Source organism: Pelmatolapia mariae, linkage group LG10_11, assembly GCF_036321145.2.
Source record: "Pelmatolapia mariae isolate MD_Pm_ZW linkage group LG10_11, Pm_UMD_F_2, whole genome shotgun sequence".
NCBI classification, from domain to species: Eukaryota; Metazoa; Chordata; class Actinopteri; order Cichliformes; family Cichlidae; genus Pelmatolapia; species Pelmatolapia mariae.
Genome location: NC_086236.1, coordinates 69284372 through 69307807, shown reverse-complemented (window position 1 = coordinate 69307807; position 23436 = coordinate 69284372). Strand labels below are relative to the sequence as shown.

At 40.4% G+C, this 23436-nt stretch overlaps 1 protein-coding gene across 1 annotated transcript in view; it reads right to left on the bottom strand.

The window, feature by feature from the left end:
• The window catches only part of thsd7ab (thrombospondin, type I, domain containing 7Ab), a 192998-nt gene that overhangs the window by 5360 nt on the left and 164202 nt on the right, over positions 1–23436 (bottom strand). Inside the window, exons 24-28 of the mRNA XM_063485184.1 lie at positions 13115–13288; positions 9403–9501; positions 6318–6400; positions 3358–3571; positions 2–89 (exon numbers count right to left, since the gene is read on the bottom strand). Coding sequence (XP_063341254.1) covers positions 2–89; positions 3358–3571; positions 6318–6400; positions 9403–9501; positions 13115–13288 — 658 coding nt within the window. The remainder of the gene's footprint in view (position 1; positions 90–3357; positions 3572–6317; positions 6401–9402; positions 9502–13114; positions 13289–23436) is intronic.

The following is a 23436-nucleotide window of genomic DNA, read 5'->3' as shown; positions in this document are numbered from 1 at the left end:
CCAAGCTAGGTATATCATAGACACTATGAATATGAGGAGCACAAAGGCTCCAGCTGCTACACCATACACCCACATCTTCAGCTTCCCATCTGTGGAGGAGGAAGCTCGTCAGTTTGTCTGTTTACACTTTGACACGGCACCAGAAGCCATTAAAAGGACTCTGTGAAGATTTCTGCAGTACTTTATAACAGTTAGGGACACACTGATCCAACTTTTTCCAGTTCCAATATGATAGAGAGACACTGGCTCAGAGTATCTGCCAAAACAGTATTGATCCTGTGACAAATTAATAAGCTATATTCCTCACTCTAAGGAAGAGACTTGGACTCATTCTTTTATGTGTAAGGGAATTTAATTTAATAGCCTAAATAAAATAATAATATATTTTTATTCATCATGCACTAGTCTCCCTTCAGCTCACTGTGAGCGTCATTACTGTATATTGCTGTGATTTACAGCTGCACCAGCTTCTGCTTTCCAGCTCTGATGTGAGCGCATCACCTCTCATACAAACACGAGCATCCTGAGTGGAGTAGAGCTGACAACTACTACTTCTTTTTGCTGCTTCCTTTAGAGGTCTCCACAGCGGATCATCTGTCTCCATCTCGCCCTCTCCTTCGCATCCTTTTCTGTCACAGCAGCCCTGCGTCTCCTCTCTCACTACATCCATGAATCTTCTCTATGTTCTTCCTTTTCTCCTCCTGCCTGGCAGCTCTATCTTCAAAATCTTTTGTCCGGTATATCAACTATCCCTCCTCTGCACATGTCCAAACCATCTCAGCCTTGCCTCCTTAACTTAACAAGTGAAATAATAATAATCGACTTTACCACACTGTGTTATATTATTGTATTAGTAATAAAAGGTTGCCAATGAGAAGATATTCAGTCGTGTCAAATCACTCAACCACAGTTTGAAATGAAATATGTCTAAACTGGTGATGCTTTGCTGTTACTGTTGTAGCTCTCCTGCTAACAGCTGCTGATGTGTGGTGTAGTCATCGCAGACAAACACAGAATTATTGAACAGACTGACCCACTGTCAACAATACCTGATCCCGCTTTTTGAATTAGGATTGGACTGATACAACATCCGATTCAAGTATTGGATCAGTGCATCCCTCTAATAACAATAAATAAATAAATCACATAGCTTGTGGTTTACAGTGTAATATCCTAAAAGTCAGATACTTAACTGTGGGCATAGTGGAAGAAAACAAGACAAAAAATACCGGGAATGAGAAACCAGCGGAGCATGTTGTTATCCATAAATGGTGCTCTGTGTATTTTCTCAGGGTGCAGCAGCTTTTGTCAGATGGGCAGCGAAGAGCCAGAGCCTGACGGTTAAATGGGCCAGGGGCTGATTTCACACAAGTGATCTGTGATCATTGCTTACAGACTGCAAAGTGTACTAGTGTCCGTTTCCCGAACTACTGTCACTCGCAGTCATGTAAACATGTTGTTTCTTATTTTTTTTTATAATTAGTAGAATGTGTCAGAAATAATGGAGTGGTAATTTATTAACTCTGCAGGGGGTATCCAGAATGATTTAGAGTACAAAACTGCCTCACTGCAGAGACACTAGCACTGGTGCAAATGTAAACCAGTAAGAAATGGATTCAAATAGACTGAAATCTTAAATGAAATCTGAATTTTTCCTTTATAGAGACAATGTCTCAAACAGAGCTGGAGCCAAAATACATCTCAGCACTGTAAGAAAATATTTTTAGCCAGTTTAGTCATTTCATTTAGAATAATAGATATTTTGTCAAAACTTAAAGAACCCCAGTCGTTTTCTTTCCAAGCTCCTTAGACGAGCACAACTGTGACGTCAGACCAGAAAACCGAAGCTGGCACATACAGGACAAATCAGTGACGCAGTGGGGCATGATAACTGTCAAACACGTACCCATCATTTTTTTTCTTTTTCCAGCTTACAGTCGTGTTTATGCAATGTCATTAGTACCCTGTAAGTACTCTGTGTGTACTCAGTAAGTATGCGGCACTTGCAGAAAATGTTAAAGCGTAGATTTCTCAAACATGCCCAATTGCTTTTCTCTTGTTCCCAAAGTTGACCTGATTCATGCAACACAATCACAGTGCAAATCACAAGCTATATAATCTAGTTGCATCTTTATTTATATCTTACTGTAGTGAAGTATAACAGCAAGCATTGTATTGCAAAACAAGCAAGCATATGGAAGATAAACAATGCAAAGGTTACTGTAAGTGATGGTTTGTGGATGTGGAAGTGTTTGCTCCTGAGACACTTTAACTCAATCTGTTCTGTGCTCTCACATCCTAAATGGTTCTCGCATGCATCATCAGTCACAATGCTCCGTGCAGACGCCGCTCTCAAACGTTAATGTAGCGGAAGTCAAGAGCAGGTAGGAAAGCTTCATCAGTGCATCCGAAAGGACTCGTGTGATATTACATATGTTGGTTTTATTTTGTACAGAGCTGCAAGAACAAGCTAACATTAATTCAGCACTGTCAACACTAAATCCGCCCCAAACATACTGAAAGTAAAGCACGTCCTGCTGTTGTCATGTGAAAACCTCTCAGCTTTATGTCTTAACTTCACTTCAAGGATTATGTGGAGCTCTGTAGGTTGGAAAAAGTCAGACACTGGACTCGGAAATCTTTTCCCTTCAGCCACACTAACAGAAACTTGAAATGGAGGAGTTTTTATTATTCTCTGCACATTCTTTACTTTACAGATACATGTCTACCATCACTGTAAGCGAAGGCTTGCTTTGGAAAGGATGCGATAGTTGTGCCTACATTCACTTTTCTATAGAAAGAAAAGCTTGTAAAGCAGCACTTTAAGTAGTTCCCCAACACATGGCATTTAAAAGATTAAATGGGGGTGCTGTTATGGTTTTTCTTATTTTCTGTCATATCACTGCAGGATGTCAAAGATGGGGGGAGTTTTCATTATTAAAACCAGCTCTGGCTGTGAGCACAGCAGCCTCACACATCTGCTGTTTAGATGTTTGTGAGAAGCCGTCAATCAGAGGAAAACTGGCTGAAAGTGCAGGTGGCCTAAAAACAGGAACCAAAAAGGTTGTTTTAAGATGGCGGATGAACTGAGGGGCTAGACAGAGGCCATGTATAAGATAAATACGGATTATTTTGACCTGTGAAACATACAAAATTACTCTAGTAGAGTCCAAGAAATACAGTATAGAGGTGCAAATGAGCATTGGAGATGCCTTTTTAAAGGTTTTCACTTGACAGCAGCAAAACAATTGTATTCTCCTTGCATTTGTGATGTTTGTTAACACTGACGATAACCTGTAGTTTGGTAAACAGTGATATGAATCTGCATAAGGTGTGATCAGTGTGTGATGGTCTGACCTGGTCCATAGGGCTGCAGGTACCAAGTCCGCCCGTTGCGTCCGGGCTGGATGGTGGTGGGCAGTGTGGGGTTAATGGCACGACTGGTCTTCACATCCCCTTTCTTGTCCCCTGCTGTGGGGATCTCCAGGATGGGGATGGGGGCACACTGGTCCAGCTGCCCAGTGGATGACAGCACTTCTGTGAAACCCTCCTCGCACATGCAAATGCCAGCCTGCAGGGGGCAGCGCAGATTCATATACGATTTAAGCTGGAGTGACAGTACAGAGCTTGGAGGGATGTTAAACAAGCTAACCTGAAAGTGAATTAATTCATGAGGAGTGTTCAGAAGAGGTCCTGGCTGGTATGGCAGCATGGCCGACCTGTTACTGTTTGAAGACAGGTTTAACTGCTGCACTGAGGCCACCGCGTGTTGACATTTCTCATTCATTTACAGTCAATCAAGATAAAAGCACAAGCTTCCAGACAAATCGAACCATTTCAGAGCTGTTTGTGACCTGTTGTAGCCTCATTCCCATATACCGTATTTTCTGCTAATGCCTGTTTCCAATTCAGCAGGAACAATAATAGTCTGTGCTGCAGATGGAGGGCCATTTAAGCATTGCTTTGCACCCAGAGTCACATGCTGTATGTTCACCGAAACACTTACAGTCACAAGTATGACCCCAGGTTGGGCATTAACCCCTTAAATCCAAGTGTATCATATTTGATACATTACTTTTTGAGAGCTTCTACATCATCAGTGCTAATCCCCCTCCCCTGAAAAACCTCAATAAATTGCACAATTCATTTTTAAGCAATAATTTTTAAAAAGCCAGATGTAGCAAATATGACAACAATTAAGAATCTCATATGCAAATTAATATTTAATTCAAAATGTCAGAAGGTTCAATAAACACTATTTTAATGCCTTGCTCAAAGGCATTTTAAATGTGGTAAATAGCGAGGGCTCCTAACTGATTTCTCCAGCTGTCACCAACTTATTAACAAGATTTAAACTTACTGTGGATGATTCGCCAACTAGACAATTAAATGTTGCTGCCCTCACTTGTCAGCAACAGAAATACTACTCTGTTAATCTACTGTAATTATTCATGTTTTTTATTAATGCACACAAAGTAGAGAAAGAGAAAACCTGCAGAGCTCTATAGTATTATAATGTCAAAAATGAACATTTGTATATGAGCTGTGCTGAGTAAACTGGCAATGCATTGTGCATAGACGTGTGGAAGGAAAGAAGGCTGCTGCCGTCACTGCTAATGTTAGGTTACGTTGCCAGGTGTAGCTAACGTCATGCATGTGCAGTGTTATGCACAGTGGCATTTGAAATAAGCTGTGAAGGCTGTGATTAATTCCTCTTAAATATACATGTGATTTGTGTACAGACAAAGTTTAACTGCTTAAACTGGACTGTTTTCTGATATTTATGGTGTCAAACTGGGTAACGCTTGACTATCTATGTTTGACCCTCAAAGTCCAGTTTATTTGACCGGTGTAACTAATAATGGATTGCATTTATATAGCGCTTTTCTAGGCACCCAAAGCACTTTACAATTCCACTATTCATTCACTCTCACATTCACACACTGGTGCAGGCAAACCACAGTTGTAGCCACAGCTGCCCTGGGGCAGACTGACAGAAGCGAGCCTGCCATGTCGCGCCATCGCGCCTCTGGCCAACACCAGTAGGTGGTAGGGTAAAGTGTCTTGCCCAAGGACACAACGACCAGGACAGAGAGAGTTGGGGATCGAACCGGCAATCTTCCGGTTACAGATGAGCTTCCCAACCCCCTGAACCACGGTCGCCCCCGTAACTGGTGCGTACGGTACTGTAGCCTGGCCGGTTTGAAGAGGTGGGCCAGGCCACAGTGAGGTCAGACACTTGCACACCTAGTGTGGTCAGCCAAGTGTGGAAGTCCGATGATTTCTCAACAACTGCTGGCTCTGTGAAATTCGCCTTAAGTAATAATGTATGTGAGAGGACGGTTTCTCACCAATTCCAGAGCAGCTCCAGTGTGGCCACATAAAAATCACAAAGTTTCAGATGCTTAGACAGACTGAAGTGTACTCAGGACTCGGATCGTTAAGCGCAGTGTGAGCGCTTAACGATCCGTGGGGACGGGGTGCACGGCAACCAAGCCTAGTGTGAACACAGTCTTTCACTTGGCTAGTCAGATATTTTGTCGAGGTGTAATTTCATCGTTGTCTTGGACGCTGCAGTTTGTGACACCACTGAACTGCCTTCATCACACACAGAGGTGTTTTTGGTATTTAGTATGCCCTCACTCATATTAACAGGGTTACAAAAATATGAGAAACACCCATCAGTGTTATGTAATCCAATCCCACAGCACAACAAACCTTCAGAGTGACCATAAACACCTGTCTGCAAAACTGAACATTACCACTACGATGAAGAGAGGATTTACTGTACGACTGTTGTCTTACACTGCATTAGGTTTTAGCTGAGTGTACCTAATAAACTGTGTGAGTGCAGTTTTTTTCATCCTCGTCTGGGGATTGAATGGGTGACCTCAGAAGTCCTGACCCTGCTTCTCATCCGATCGTTTTGACCCGATTATTCAGCGGTTACGTAAGGCGGCTGGCTCTACGAGCTACTACAGCTGGTAACCTGCCTTCATTGCTAGGTCAAGAGTTGTTTCTAAAAGCTATTCAAGCCTGGAAAATGGATCACTCTGTGATTTGCCAGCTGCCGTGTCTGTGAGACAAAAACTTATTTACATGATTTTGATGAAGTGCAGTTGAATGACACTGTGGAGCAATGGGTTTTACATCTTCCTGCTGCTATCATTTTATTCCCTGCTGCATTCAAATTCAATTCAGTGTGTCACAGTGTTTGCACAGACTACCATTCATCCAGGGAAGCTGTGCTTTGGGGTTTAGGAAAATTGCTCTTTTATTTTTGAGTTTATTGTGATATGAGGACAAAATCCACTCACCTCGCTGCAGAAAGACTTTGGCATGAGGCAGGGCGGGTCACAGGAGCTGTTGTCCTCTGGAGGGTTCATTGGAGGACAACCTCCTGTGAAAGAGACAACAGCATGAGATTGAGTACATTTTTTTAATACGATCACACGAGCATAATCGGTTCGTCTCCACGTTTAAAACTTAACACTTGGGGTTATTTCACAGCATGTACTTTCATCTGCAATAATAAGTCAGTAAATCCAATGTTTCCAGGTTTATTTTAAAAACAATTTTATGTGTTGATGTGTTAAACGGAGATGAAAAGCTGTACCGGCTTGCCATCGCCCACCACCTTAGATCAATATAGAAATAAGCGCCTAGTTTTTTTTTTCTTCAGTTATATTTCTGACATTTTGTGTAAATTTTACCTCCTACATAAAATTGCCACCAATGGTTTAGGCTTACAGTTGAGCTTAAGAGCAGCTGCAACCTCCAGTTTCTCACTTTAAAGAAAAATTCAGCTGCTCTATTTATTATTCACACTACTGTAGGACAGTGTTTTCTGATCTTTTCTAGCTCGAGACCCCTTTAAAGAAGACTAAAGCGTACTTGCAAGTCCTTGACAACAGTTTCATTTCTTAAGCTCAAACATAATGTAATTTTAATGGGTTTTTTTTCATTTTATTTATAGACGTGAAGTTGAAACAATTCTAATCAGTTCTGTCATTTAATAAGAACACATCCAGGAAGTTATAATCAAAAAATGTAAATATAACAACATGGGCATTGAGAAGTTGCAGTTGGCTTTTTTAGGTTTTATGGGATAAAAAAAACACTTGATAATAAAAATCATCAGAACAAATAATGATAAATATGATCATTAGTTTCATAGACTCCAAAAACTAAATTCAAATGGTGAAAAAATATGACAAAAAAAGAGAAGCAATTGAACCTTCAGCAACTCTGCTGCAGACCTCCAGACTCAAAGTAGACCAATTATGCTTTTCCCCCACTCCATCCATATTTTTATTTTATACTAGAACATTTTTTCACATGACTGACAGGTCATAATAATGCTTATTTCTCCCATACTGCTTCAAAGACCTTCAAAGCCATCTACTCGTCACTGCTACGCTGATGATACACAGATGTGCTTCTCTGTTGAGACTAACAACCTCAGCAGCCTTGTCTACCTCAGTGAATGATTTGATGCTCGTACTTATTCAAAACATACTAATATTTACTAGAGATGGACCGATCCGATATTACGTATCGGTATCGGTCCGATACTGACCTAAATTACTGGATCGGATATCGGCGAGAAATTAAAAAATGTAATCCGATCCATTAAATATCAAAAAAGCACCTCACAAAACTTGCGACACGGCGTAACTTGCCTCATAACCGTAGCACGTCGAAGCAGTGTGCTCACGTGATAGAGCGGCTGTGTTTATTTGTAGCCTCGCTAGCAATCCAGCATTTCATCTCCGAGGAAGTTATCCCAGAGAGAAGTAAAGCAAGTGTGTAAGTTCATCTCTGAATGTTTGTAAAGCATTCCTGCGTTAAGCTTAACAACCGATATATGGAGCCTCTTCTCTCTCCCTCTCCTGCTGCTACTTCAATCGTGAAACTGCTTAATGATCAGCTGATCGGCTTTTCTGTCGCGAGTCCGTCTCTCTTCTTTGTTTTTGGCCCACTTTGCACCAGAAAGAGGAAACCAGCGGCTGAACAACAGCAGCGCGTTTAACCTTGATGAGCTGTTGTTAGAATTTATTTAATATTACTTTCTAGACCAGGATCCTTTTCTACGTAGCTGACGGCTGGTAACTGTGCAGGGGCGGATCTAGCAAAGTTTAGCCAGGGGGGCCGATAGGGCATTAACAGGGAAAAGGGGGCACAAAGACATACTTATCTTTCTTATTCTCATTTAAAATGTCTAGCTTTTAATAAATAATTATCTGAATCTTATACCCAAAGTTTTAATCTGATGTAAAATGTATAGAAGTCCATTACTGTATATAGTAACTGTTAAGTCTAATATACCCTAGTAAGCTACAGTACTTTTTCCTTTGGGAAAGTACCATCTGTGCAGTCTGCAATTCTGTAGAAGAAAGATGTTGAATATATTTAATTATTCTTGAAAAATAATTTATTTCTGTGCATGTTTTTCACACTGCATCAAATTAAAGTTGATTACGTCGATTAAGCATCATGAGGTGGAGGGTGGGGGTGGTTCCCTTTTTTTTTTTTTTGCTGGGAGTTTGCAACCCTATTAGTTAGGTTGCTTAATATTTCTGCTAAGTACTTTTTAAAATACCAGAATAGGGAGGATGGAGTAGGTTTAAGTTTATTAGATTGATCAGTATTGCTGACTATGAAATATTGTGGGTGCAGTGTATTTTTTACATACAGGTATAACAGAATAGCTTTAGTGTTGTTGTTTATTTAAACTTGAGTATGAACTTATACAAAATGCAGCAAGATATTAAAAAAAAAACAGTTTTATTGATTAAAAAACACATTATATCGGATTAATATTGGTATCGGCAGATATCCAAATTTATGATATCGGTATCGGTATCGGACATAAAAAAGTGGTATCGTGCCATCTCTAATATTTACTAATGTTTTCAGAATTCCTCCATCTCAGTCCTAGCATAACTGAGCTTGTTGAATGAGGTCAATCATGTGATCGGTCTGCTCATCAGAAATGTCAAATCTTCTGCTAAAACAAAACAAACCTTTGTATTATTTTGGCCATTTGAATTTTGCATTCGGTCTTGTTTCTTTCATCTTAAGCAAAAATCAAACCTTTAATGTTCTCATTTTAATCCAAAGGTGAGCACACTTTTGAGGTTGCAACTCCTAAACAGTCCTCCAAAGCCCATCAGGTCAGCTAAATCTGTGCGGTTTGTTATTTTTTTTACTTTATTAAGTTATTATTTCTAAAACAAGCTGTTTCCGCTCCTCTCCCTCAGTCAACTTTCTTCTGATTGTCTGCCCCCTTTAAAAAATGGGGTTCAAACAGCGGGTGGGGGTCATTGCTGCTGCGCTCACAGACAGCAGAAGCAACTGTGTGAAACAAATGTTTGGAGCAGCTTTTTTGGAGTTCCTTACCAGTGACATTGAGTCCATCTGAGCGCTGACACCAGATCAAAGGCCGGGTGGAATTTGGGCCAATGCTGCTGAACCATTTGTACTCGTAGCATTCACCTCCTTAAGGCAAAACACAAAAACAGTCAACAACTGTGAAGGCTGTACTGAGTCAGGCAATGGTGACCATTAATCATATGAGAGACACCAGATTAATAAAGCAGCTGCTAAGTTGTGGTTGTATAATAGGCTGCTGACACATAATATGACCGTGTCGTCTCAAAAGGGTCCAGTTCAATGTTTTAATCTTCAGTAAGAGCTTTTGCTTAATGACTTTTTATCAGTGCTATTATGACTTTATCAATATCTCCATCAGTGCAGTAAATGACTGTATTTCCCTGCGGAGTCCTGTGTAACCAATCATCAGTCCAGCCAATTCAGCGGGAGTAAATGAACAATTTAACCTTGAACAAAAGACAGAGCTATTCTCCACAGACGTGGGTACAGTATCGCTGCTCCCGTCAGTGGTACGCCTCTATCTGCCGCCGTACGGGATGAATCCTCTGCGGCTGAGAGGACTTCACCTTTTATGTACTTTACTCTTCTCATTTCTCTCTTTCTTCCTTGCTCCGCTAGAGCTGAAGTCATTTTTCAAACGTGTTAAGTTATCATTGAATCACTCACTTCGGCTGGCACTTCCCACCATCTTTTATGAGCAGACTGGAGTTGTACTACCACAGAAACATTTCTCAGGAGAAGCGCAGAAGTTTTTTTTCATCCTTTTTATTCTCCTTTTTTTCTGGAGGCAGAAATAATGTCAGTAGTAGTCCCAGATATGAGAATATCTGTAAGAGCTAAGAAAGGCGATGGATGATTTTCAGCCATATTAACTGAAAAGAAGAGTAATTGTATTCAAGCTTTTTAAACTGACTGCATTTTCAATCACTTTCATATCAAACTGTGCCAATTGCACACATTCACTCTACAGTGGCTGCTAAGCCGCTAAGCGAGGTGCTGTCTGTACCTGGCAAAATCACGCCACCATGGTCACTAATAAGAGGGGAAGTTAATGTCATTCAGGTTTGCTGGGGCGTGCTTTCGGCTGCTCCCTTAATTCCCAGCAGGTCACTAAAGCAGATAGATCCACATATTTGATTTGGCACAGATTTACACCCTCCCACTTATTCAGGGTTGGGGACATCACTTGGAGTACCTTCTTGTGACATCCTGAAACTGGCTTTGTGGTCTCCTCCCACTCTTGAATCAGGCTCTTTGGTGTGCAGTGCAAATGTCTTAACCACAAAACCATCTTTCAAGCTTGCTGGTTGTGGGCCGTATAAAATCTAGTAACACTTTTAAACCACCATTCATTTTTAATAAATGGATTTTCGTGTTCATAGAACTTTTTTTTACTTCTAATAATGAAATGATAGGCTCCAGCACCCCTCTTGTTGGACAAGCAGAACAAAAAAAAAATGGATGAATATTTTACGCTAATTATTGCTAATGGTAGAATTTGTTACTTTGTTTTATCTTTAGTGATACAATTATAGCTTTGCAAATAACACATTTTATAATGAGATAACATTTAGGTGTGCAGGATTAACTTTGGCACATGTGAGGATATTTGAACCCAGATGTTCCCTTAATGGACCTAAACAGTTTTTGATGTACAAACTGAACCAATCAGCTGGTGGTGATAGAGCACTATAGCACTGAAATAAAGTCTAACGTGTCTAAAAATACTCGTAGGTGTCTTAAACCCATTATGCACTCTATTTACTTACTGAGATTTTAAACTTTTAAACTTGTCCAAAGTTAAATTTGTAATGAGGACTTTGTGGGATTTAACAAACATAAAAAATGTTTATGTTTGGATGCTTAAGCAGAAAAATGTTGCAAATATGGATGTTTCTGCAAATAAGCTGCAACGGCCACAAAATCCCTTAAACACGTGTTCAATCAGGCAGCACAAAAAAAAAAATCTATATCACCACAGTGTGCACAGTGAGCACCCAACATTATTGTTGCCTATTTATCCATCCATAACTGCATATCCAGCTAGGATCATGGTGAGCCTGAGTCTATCCCTGCGACTTTGGAAGAAGGTTGCACTCTGGACAGGTTGCTGGTCCATCATGGATACGGATACTTTCTATCTCTGGTACACTAAGAATACCAGAGATATAAAGCCAGGCATTGGCATTGCAGCCAATTTAGAATCACCTATTAAACTAACATGCCCAAAATGAACAAATGATCTCTTTATTGCAAAATGTTACCAGCTTAATGAGATGATGAATTCTTGAGCTACAGCCAAAAGTGAATTTTGCGAGATGAGAATGACCTTTGATGAGTGATCAATGAATCTACTGTGTGTTGGCGCCAAATGTGAAGAAAATCCTTCTAATAGTTTTTAACATAATGAACGTGTCGATGAGTCTCACATGTTTCTGGTTTCCTGGAGAATAAATGTTACTCCAATATCAACTCTGATTTTTACCTTGTTATAAATTCAGATTCAAGTTGCAAATTTCAAATTTAAATGCCTACAAATGGAGGGACTAGTGTTTCATTAAGGTTCTGCTTTTATGTCTCTGGAGCTGCTGAAAAGCAGTGAGCAGCTTTGTTGTTTTTGTTCTTCAAATTATTTTGATTATTGCATTGAAGTCAAACTGCTGGTTATTCCGTCATTCTGCTCATACTGGAGACACAAAGCACAGTAAGAATTACTATACTGTAAAACAGAACGACTTTAACAGCAGAACAACAGTGTTGTTTTTGTTTTTCTCAAGCCTGGAGCCTCACATCAAACCTTTCCGTCCCTCCATCCCCAGCCTCTCTTTCTCCATCACCGCCTTCTCCTTCCCTGCCTCCACTCTCTCTTCCTCCTCCGCCTCCACTAGTCTTGGCTGGGCCACTCCTCCCCCCGTGCCTTGAGTGAAGCTGTGAAACCAGGTCATGCTAGCGAAGACTGCTGTGGGGCTGTGTACAGTAACGAGGGAGGTAAGGGGGAATTACAGTACACTGTGTGTTGAGTTTTGTCGTAGTGATTCACAACGCTGCATCTAATGGGTGATTAATGCAGCAGAGGGAATCGCAGAGATCACTACTGTAAACGAGCATCTGGGTTTCAAACGTTTGAAAATCTGACTCGAGAAATCCCATCTGGGAGAGCGCCAATTGACCCGGCATAACAGGAAAGACAAACAGTAGCAGTTAGTGTCTTTTTCTTCTCGATTGTGTATCGGGCATGATAGGGAAGCAGCCCACTGGTTAGCACTGATGCCTCCCAGGGAGGAAAATCTATGTGACTCCTGTGTCAGATCTGTCTTCCCCACAATGTCAGCATGTTGTTGTTCAGTAGGTTTCTTTTGGTGTTCCACTTTCCTCTGACAGTCCAAATTCAGAGAGATAGAAGCCTAAACAGCCTGCGGGTATGACTCTGAAAGTAAGTGTCTTTCTGCGTTAACCCTCTGATGCACTGACGTGCTCTCCACTGCCTTCAACCTATCACACCCCGAGACTGACTTCAGTTTACCCTCACCGTAAATATTACGAATATACGGATAAATAGAAGGAATAAATGCATCAAAGTTTGGAGCTGCTGGGCTGCAGCAAGCTAATTTGTATTCATAGAAAGTTCACTGTTCAAATAGACTTTGCTTCTGTTAATTTGTCAAACTTTCTGGCCAGGAGAGGTTGAAGCCGTCATGTTTTTCAAAGTGTTCCCCACCTGTGCAGGGCTGAGACTCCCACTCCTGGTCAGGACAGAGCTGCAGGTTTTCAGGCTCCTGGGCCAGCACGGCTCGTGAGCGGACCTGAACCGAGGCAAAGTCGACGCCGGCCTCTTTGGCGCAGATGTTGACGCACGAGCTCCAGTCTGACCACTCCATCAGGTAGCATTCACCTGCAGCAAAGAACAGACAACACGTGTCGCTTTCCTGTGACTGCTTCACTTTAAAATGAATTCACCTTAGACTACAGTTAATTAACAGATTATTAAAACAAGCAATGATTCATCAAAAATAAAAATAATTCCCACTTCCCTTAAAAAACAATTAACTTGTACTGCTTATGTTTTTTATTCTCTGATGTACATTTTTGGCACATTTTAGAGTTAGAAAACTACCAAAATACACAGAGTAATATCATCATTACATCATTCTTCATCTGTGAAAATAAATTCAGATTAACAGATAAAAACCTGAATTACAAGGTTACATTTATTTACTGCTGACCAGTCAAGTGGTAATTTGCATCCATGGCATTTTAGGCTATGTAATAAATAAAGTGAAGACTGGAGAATGACCCGGGACTACCTTTACCATCTCAGTGTCTAACCAAATGTAAATGATGTCACAGTCTATGACATCATTCATTTTGGCAAGAAAGTGTTTTTTTTGTGGTTTTATGATAAACTGAACTTTTCGCGACCACAAGAGCCGCCCCCTGCTGATCATTAAAGGTAATGCTGGTTTAAGGGCCTCACTGGATGCACTTCTTTGATCTGGAAACTATCCCCATCCTTTATACACAGTCCAAAAAATTAAACCCTTGCAGAGAAACTACTTCCATCTGGCAGCTCATCTCTGTTACTGGTATGTGGATTTTTTTTTTAAAGTAACTGCCAAATGACCTGTGCAGTATTGCAAGTTATGACCTTGAGCCAAATCTCGAATTGTTTTTTTCCTGTAAGGCCACGTGCAGGATCACATCCTCAGGCAGGTGGCCCTTTTGGTATATTTTGAGTGAAGAGACTAAAAGGTTACCGTGTTTTTGCTATCTGGGCCCTCGACCTGCCTCAGGCTGAGGCGGACAGGATCAGTAATATCTCAAACTTCAGCTCCAGACTTCACTCCTCACTCCAGTGTTTTGTCTTTCATTAAATGTTTACTATTACTTTAGTTTTATCTTCACTCTCTTATCGAACCTCAACTCATTTTGACTGTAAAAGCTATAGAAAAATATCTGCATTGCAGCTTAAGTGTGGGTGTCTGCAGCAGAAATCTGATCTTTCTCTTTGGCAGCATGGAAGCGACGCTTTACCTGTTTATCTCTGGATGATCTGGGTGAGATGTGTGCTGCAGAGATGCATATAGAATATGTATGTATATTTAAATATATCATATGGCAGTCAAGATGCTTTGAAGAGTTTAGTGAGAAGGAAGGCGCGAGTTTGAGATGCAGGGTGGCTTGGTTTTGATCATAGTTGACAACTGCAGCTTATCAAACAGTGGGGGGAAACAGAACGTGGGTCAAAGGTTGCAGTGCATGAAAGTGTGTGTATTTGTGACTGTGGAGATGCAACCTGCTTAGATTCCCATGCCAGTCTGGGTCTTGCGCAAGCAACTCCTTGAATTTCCTCCCAAATCACACTACAGTACCTCCCTGAACAGAAAACAGGCTGTGCTTTTGATTGCTGTTTGATACTTCAGTGCTCCTGCAGTTTGGCAAAAGAGGCTGGACTGACTTGTTATCTAGGGCACCGTTTCTCAGTGTTTTCCATCTCAGGGACCAGCAGCCATCTGATGAGCTCTTTTTTTCCCTCCCCAAACGGAAAAAAAAATCCCACTAGCGAGAAACACACACCACACTTAGAGTATAAAATTAATTCAAACGGAGATACTTTAAAATTAGTCGTGGGTTGAAACAAGGGCTGCATGTTTCTTCCACTGTATTGTAGAGATATTGAATGATGAATGATCAACGACGAGCCAAAATAGACACATAGCACTTTGGAAATGAACTCCACATTTGTATTTTGTCTCTTGGCAGACATGAGGAACAATAATCCCCCCTTCAGGGACTGCTGACACTGAAAATAACAGATTTATGTTTAAGCTGCACCATGTGAGAATACACTCCTGTTATCTGGCTCAATCGTAAATTGGGGCTTCGGTTTCTCATCTCTTCTTATTGAAATGTTGTAGATTTGCCCTATTTAGCCAAAAGAAATGCGCCTGTTCACTTCTGCGTGCAGCACAATATGAAGACTGCAGCTTCACAAAATGAAGAGCACTGCTTTGGACGTAGGAGGGACAGTAAACTGTTGAACCTGCAGACCTGATGGACAGATGGAGTCCAGCAGCTGCTGGGCAGAGCACACCTGTCTGCTATGCTCCACATTGCAAAGCTACATCAAACCCAGCATCTGACAAGCCTCCATCACCAAACCTGAAAACAACTCATCAGACCCAAGCTTTTGAAGTGATAATCCCATCTGTGAGATTTTTTTTCTTACAGTGAGGGGTGACATCTTTGGCCCTAAGCTGACATTCTGCTGTTTTTGCGCTGCAGTGCCGAGACATCAGCTGTCAGTCAAAGAGTGGTCAACAGGCTCCTGTGAAGGCTTTTCTCCTCAGAGGTCAAAATATCCAGCAACACGCGCTTTATATAGAACAGTTTTATTGCTCGAAAAATGTGTTTCAGCTCGTAACCTTCACAAAAATATGACAGAAAACTATTTAAAAGGTAGAAAAATTATAAGAAACTCGCTCTGTTTATTTTTTTTATTGGTATGAGATTTTTTTTTTAACTGTAATGACAGACATAACTGTTTGAAGATGTAGATACAGATTTGGTTACATCTCAATCCTCATGTTCAAATTAGAAACAAAAACCATGTGACTAGAAAGGATTAGCATTTCATCTGAGTTGGTGCTTTTTTTCCATTTCTGCCTCCTCATCTCCTCCGTCCTCCTGCCCTGACCTGGAAATCTATCTCAGTCTCAGTGAGAAGACTGAGGAGACAGGGGGCTTGCCGGAGGAGCTATAACCAGGTGTTTTTTTCTTTTGTTGCTGTGCTTTCACCTGTGACGCATGAAACAGAAGTGCCACAAAACTGAAATGTGCAAATCATGTCAAGGGGAGTTCCTCGTTTATTTAAGATGATGAGCAGTATGATCAAACTTTCTAACCTTCACTTCTTTGTGTAAATGCAATAAATAGTAGCACTAAATTTAAGTTTTCGTGACATTGCTATGCTGGTGTGGCTGCTGACATTGTAAATTACAGCAGAAGCACAAAAGGCAGCCGAAGCAGCCGGCTCACACATTACATTTACTTGCCGTTGCTTTAAAACGCAAAGAGAGAAATGGAGGACGTACAAATAGGTGTACTCGAAATATTACACTTTTATTTATGGTGCAATAAATAAGCACAGCTTGTGCCCTGCAGTGTGCGAGCTGTTGATTTTTTTCCCCCTATTGTTTTCAACCCAGCACCTTCCCTTTGTTGTTGTGGTTTTGTCTGCATTTTTCTAGTTTCTGTAGTAGAAAAAAATACCTCTTCAGACTTTTATTTAGTTCTTGCACCTTGGAAGTAAGTGAAGTTTTGCCAGAAACTATTTGTCTGTTGTCTTATACTTTGTTTTGATGACTCCTTTTGTAGACAAATGGTTACTGCTGCTTATGTTAAATACCCACTTTTATTTATTTCCAGGAAAAGCGCTTCTAGTGCAGCAGGAAAGGACCCACCACCGGTGAGGCCTGGGATACCCAATCTTGGCTTTTAAAACAACACTCTGCAGAAGTGTTTATGAGCTGTATACACCCTAAAGCTGTGTTCTCAGACTGCTCGCAAGGCTATTAGGCGGCCCATGTGTTTAGAATTTATCAGTTTATTTCCATACTGCAAAAATTAGATCACATATTTGGATTTTTTTCAAACAGATCACATATTTGGGACAAATTTTTGTTTCCTAACATAGCAAAATGTGTACGAGACTGGATTTATTGCTTATTATTAATGTAACCATTAACACCAACACACCTAAATGTTAATAAAGGTTGATCTCTATTAAGAAACATGGGCAACTTTTCCCTTTTATGGATAGTTTATTGTGACAAGTGTGTCACATCAGCAAAGCTCCTAGTGTATGGGTGTTTAAGCCCAAGAGATAAAATTCTTTAAACATGCAGAGCTGGTGTATAAGTTATAAAGGAGAGGGAAGGGAAAGCAAGCTACTCGACTTCAAAATACCCAGTGTGTCTTTTCTGTGCTCTATCAGAACAACTTTGCCACTGGACCTAATTTAAATCAAATTTAAACAAAGTGATTTTAAATTAACCGGTACTGTACACATACAGTAAGAATAAACAAAATTCTCCCTCAGTTTTTGATTGCTGCTAAGCTCTACGACTTCTGCAGATATTTCATTTTAAAAGCCATCCAAGAGAGGAAATGGCAGACCGTGCCCTTTCAGCAGCTGGGAAACATTTATGAGAACATCTGTCCAAAAAGTACTAAAGTTCATTGACAGTCACAGTGAACAAAAAAGGGCAAAATGCATCAGACTATAAATACTTAATCAGTGTTTTATGATATAAATAAAAATGTCAGCGTGATAGGGCATGGCTGTATTGTAGTGTTACAAGGAAACATTTAAAAGCTGAGCTCTACATTAGCAGCAACAATCATCAACCATTTAATAAAATGATCAAATCAACAGTAAAATATACTAAATATACATTCGCTGGCCACTTTGTTAGGTACACCTGTTCAACTGCTCATTAACACAAATGTTTAATCTACTAGTCACATGGCAGAAACTCGGTGCATTTGGGCTCGTAGATGTGGCTAAGACGACCTGTTGAAGTTCAAACTGAACATCAATTTGAACTTCATTTAAGTGACTTTGAATGTGGCATGGTGTATCTGAGAAACTGTTGATCTGCTGGGGTTTTGCTGCACAACCATTGGAAAATGGTCTGATAAAGAAACTAACTAGCGAGCTTCAGTTCTCTGGGTGTAAATGGCTTGTTCACATCAGGGGTAAAGACCAGACTAAACACACAGAAGGGCAACAGTAACTCAAACACTTGTCAAAACCAAGTTATGAAGAAGAACATCTCTGAACAAACAACACGCCAAAGCTTGAAGCAGGTCAGCTACAGCAGCAGAGAGTTGTTGTTAACCATGTCCATCCCTTTATGAAGGATTATGTGCAGTGTTACAAAGGCACTGTACTCTGCGGCAACTGTGTGATGCTTGCTGAATATATGTCATAAAGAATTAAGGCAGCTCTAAAGGCAAAAAGGAGCAGAACCCAGGTCTCACAAGGTGTACCCAATGAAGTGGCCGGTAAGTGTATATTCCCAGTTCCTTCTTCAGCTAAAGGAAATAAAGTATTATAACTATGAAAAACCATTGTTTTGTCACTTTAATTAGGCAAACACAGCAGAAAAATCAATTTTAATGACTATGCTATGGATTGTGACTTTAAAGCTGGGTGGGCTGAGTCTGAAGAAGGATTGTTTTTTTTTTTTTGTTTTTTTTTAAAGGTGGTTAAATCACACCCCGACTGCTGGACTCTGTGCACTAACCAGACGGGAATAAAACATTCAAAATCCTATGGTAATTATACAAAACCTTGCATCTGTGTATAGTTTAACATTTCACAGGTTTTGCTTTGTATGGCCATATATCACATAAATCACAACAGATGTCCAGCACAGCATAAAGACTGTGCAGAGACCTAATCAGTCACCGAAATTAAACAAGTCATCCTGTGCGGGTCGACTGTGGGCTGACACTGCCAGATTTGTGGGGTTGTTACTCGCTGGGGCTACCCATGCTGAAAATGCATGTGCACATGGCACACTAACGAGCGTAGTGTGTAAGCATCCTCCAAAGCTTCAGAGCCTCACAAGCCTCGGTCTTATTTTTGGTACACTTGGTCTCGCTCTGCTTGATAACTATTATGTTAGGTATGGCTGTCGCAATATCACATTTTCATTACATAATTATCATGGCCAAAAACATTTAACAATGACTATAAATACTGCTAAATCTTTGGCACAGTATCAGTCAAAATAAAGGCTTAATTCTCTTCCTATGCGGTGGTTACAACTTGCATATGAAGTGATAGTAAACGCCAATACAACAGAGTGAACATACTTTAATTCACTATTACCAATAAAACCAGCATGGACAAATGCCACTGAATGATTGCACACCTAAAACAAAGCACCAAACTGCAGTGACTTAAACAGACCATCCACAAACTGTGAGCCAAAGCGCACATAGTAGTGCATTTTACCCAAAGACTGTATAGAAAAGATGGAACCACTGGTTTTTCTGCCCAAATGTTAACAATTTTGGCCTCTGCATTGTTGGTGTTTTGGAGTCAAAAGTAACCACATTTGGATGAGGTGATGTTTTAAGTTATCAGCTGACAAGGAAGCAAGCTTGGTGACCTGCATCCAAAAAAATGTGTGTGTACAACACAGAGACAGCAATGCCTGCTCATTAGCACTACGTAACAACCTTAAAAGTACTTTAATTTCACCCGCCAACTTCGCTTCTTTGACGGGATGTACCACACAGAATTCATTTTATGTGTCGCACCGATCAGCCACTGCTGCTTGTTTCAGTGTTTGCCTATAAATCAAAGAGGTGACAGCCTTAACTTTAACTTTTAGGAGGGAGAGTTATAAAAATAATTCCCCTACATAGTTTTAGGAAGGCTACAGAGGCCAAAAACATTTTTTTTGCCAGGTTTTAAATATACTTTTATACACTGTAAAAGTGGGCTCTTTAAAATGGAAGTCTATGAGCACTGATTCGCTTTTGGCGCTATCCTAAAGTGGCCACTCCAGGAATTTATTTACACTCCTGATGTAAATACTAGAAAGAAAGAGGATCCTTGTAAACAGGAAAGTGAGCCTAACTAGCATCGGATTGTTTATGATATTATCACATGAAAGATACATTTTTCATGTTACAATAAAGTGATTATGAATACAGGTATAATCACAAAAGCCAAATCTACATTTTCGATGGTAAATATTACACAAGGCTTCAAAATCCTGAACAATACGTGCAAATGAGCACAACACATGAGTGTGGTCTAATGTTTATAAGCTAAACTGTAAGCCATCTTTGAAAACAGCTGTGATCAGCAAAGCTTTGGACTCTTTCACATGCTCGAGTTACATTGGAAGGATTTAGTGGGGTTTGCCATTTTGAATTCTTTCCAGAACTTGACAGAATAAGGAGTAAGAATAAACAGTACTGCACTTTGAACTCTTTGCCGTGTACATCTAATTAGCTTACGGCCTTAAATAGGAGCCACTTGTCACTTCCAAATCATTATTCAGCTAAGTCCATTGTGAGATCAGAGGTTATATTAAAAAAAGGCCTGTTGGTCCTGGATGCAATCGAGGTCATGGTATGATTAGTTCCTCTCTCCTGCTCTTTATTGGATTTGGCTAAGTTTACAGCTCCAACCAACATAATCAGGGATAACAATACACTTGGCAAATTCATTTATTTATCATCCCAGAGTGCTGCCTTCAAGTAATCAGGGTGTCTACAGGTATAAGCAAGCAATGTAAGACTTTTTAATGCCACTTTAAATGAAATTTAAGACCAAAAGGGCAGTTCGATCGTCAAGCGTTTCCAGGCACCCGCTTTAACCACCAAGAGTAATTGCGGATTTCCAGCTATTTCCCGTTAAACTTGATCTTTCCATTTTTGTAGGCTAATGAACAGGCTGGCTAAGAAGGCATTCGTCTTTATCAAGAGGATGCTTTTTGCCTCAGATCTGTTCTCTCACAATGCCCCACCCTGTATCTAGTGTGTATTTAAGAAGTGTGTATTTAAGCCACTTTTGTCAGTTGGAGCAGGAGATTTAAGCCCACTAGTGAAGCTCGTGTTGCCCTTAATGCCTCAATAAAGGCCTTATTTGTTTCTCTCTTTTTACTCATGGGTTGAATTTTCCTGACCTTTTATTGTCTGGACTTATTTAACAATTTTAAACGGCGTACATAAATCAATTCGAGCAGCCTTTGTGTATGAGATGCACCATTTTAGCTGGCTCATGCCTCTGCTGCTGCACCACGTTTCACCCAAGCCTTTCTTACAATCAAAACACAAATACATCTTCAATCTATTCTCCTCTTAATCAGCATCTCCATTCATATGTGAGGTGAATAAATGAATAAAATCTACACGTCTCCGTACAGCAGATTGTTATTCAGAGCAGTCGTATCTTGGCTTGCCATCTTGTCTTTTTATTTCAAGCCCTGAGGATTTTTTGTTATCTCGCCCACACAGATTATTGATTGCACCTTTTTTTTTTTTTACTATTATTTTATCTCTCTCACTGTATGTGTGAGTGTGTTCGAATCATTTTTGCTTCTAGGTTTCTTTGCTGTACAAATGGAATCAATTGAATTGTAGGGGTCACAGCTTTCATTTAGATTCTCCTCTCTGTCTATTTCACTGGAAGAGCAGGTGGTCCAAATATTTTGTGCGTTCCACATGAAACAGTTCCTGACAGCTGTGCCTCTGGCTTGGCCGGACACTTCAACATACTAGCAGGGCTTTGCTCTGGGGAGGACTGTGAGCGATCGCCCTTTGACTGTTGTTCTAACGATAACCTCAGCGTGTTTTACTCTTCTCGTGTGCTGCGAGAGGTGAAAAGAAGCAGCTGTGACTTACAGCTGGAGATAGACACCTTGTGAAATTGGAGAAAATGATAGAAACTATGAAGTAAATCGAAAACCCACACATATGCAGAGTACAGCTGTCATGTTTTGAAAAAGCAGAGAAGACAAGAGTGCTCTCTAAGCTGATACAGGCGATGAAATAGAGAACCCAAAAGTAAATGAAACTCCCATAAAAAAGCACAGTTAGACAAAGCTTTGGTCATAATGTAGTCCATTTATTCTGCCTTGAGCTATGCTGCTGCTTCTCATTTTAGAGGTCATGATAGCTAGTGAGCTCTGTTAGAGTTTCGAGGTAATGCTGAGACCAAACCCACATGCAAAAGACCAACTTTCAGCACCTCAAATAACAACTGCCAAACCCATTTAGGCATCTCAATTCACTTGGCTTTTAAACGTTACAATAAAGCTTGTTTTAATGTGTATTTAAGTGCTCATAATGGCTTCCCTGTAGTATACATCAGACTGCTGAGAAGTGTCGACTGTGCTGTGTATGGAGAGTGACTTGTTGAAGCTGAGAGCAGCGACACAAAACAGTTTCGGGGTCTGTGTCCACTTTTAAACGACTGCCGTCTTACAAACACAGCTCCTCTACCATTGTTTAAAATGCTGATGTCATAATTCCTGCCCCTTCTTGACTCTGATTGGTTTGTGAGGAAGAAGTGACATTACATAAATTGTAAAAGTTGAACGCTGAGGGTGTTTTTACACTCGGAGCTATGAGCATTGATCACATTGAGCTTCATAGGATTTGCATAGAAAACTGCTCTGTGGATTAAAGCCTTAAATCACTGCTTTAATAGACAGATAATTAGTAAACACTAGTCTCAAACACCTTCTACAGATATGATGATGTATGAGCATGTATTTACCTGAACGCTAGATTAACTGACACATCTGTATCAGCATCTTCAGCGCACGACAACCGATCCAAGTACTCAAGTGATGTTGATGTTAGCAACTATTGCCATTTCTAACTCTGTCCCCTGCTAGCAGCATCTCGGGTTGAAGTGCTGAAAACTGCAGCTCCTCTGGTGGCCACTTGAGGCTGACGTGAAAAGTGTCAGTCCCCATAGGCTCCTATGTCAAAATGCCCAATTTCACAGATATGAAATTAACATGTTCACAGCATAGCACACCCCTTCATATCAACTGTACAGGTAAAGTTTGGCCTCTAACTGACAGATGTGTTATTGCTGTCTGCTCGGTCTCACAGCTGACTAATTTCAGTCATTGAACTGGACCTCCTGTTTGCGGTGTTAGTGCTTTTGGGAGTTATTTTAATGAAAGTATCTGAAAAATATTGCAGATTGCTGTGTGGTATAGCCCTTCCAAGAACTTGTGCTCCATTTTTGGTTAGTGAAATTGCAGTTTTATTACCCGGTTAGCACTAATTAGCACTGATAACCGTCTGGTTTAAAGTTGATTACCCCTGGATCCAAAAGAACAACCTAGCAACAATCTAAATGCTAATAAAAAAATAAACCCAAAAATCAAGGGGCTCTTTTACATAAAGTCTATAGACTCCTTGTGGGTACTTCATGCCTGATCAGTTTTACTGACAGAGACTGAGATTAACAGTATCCAGCATATTGCTGCCATAGCT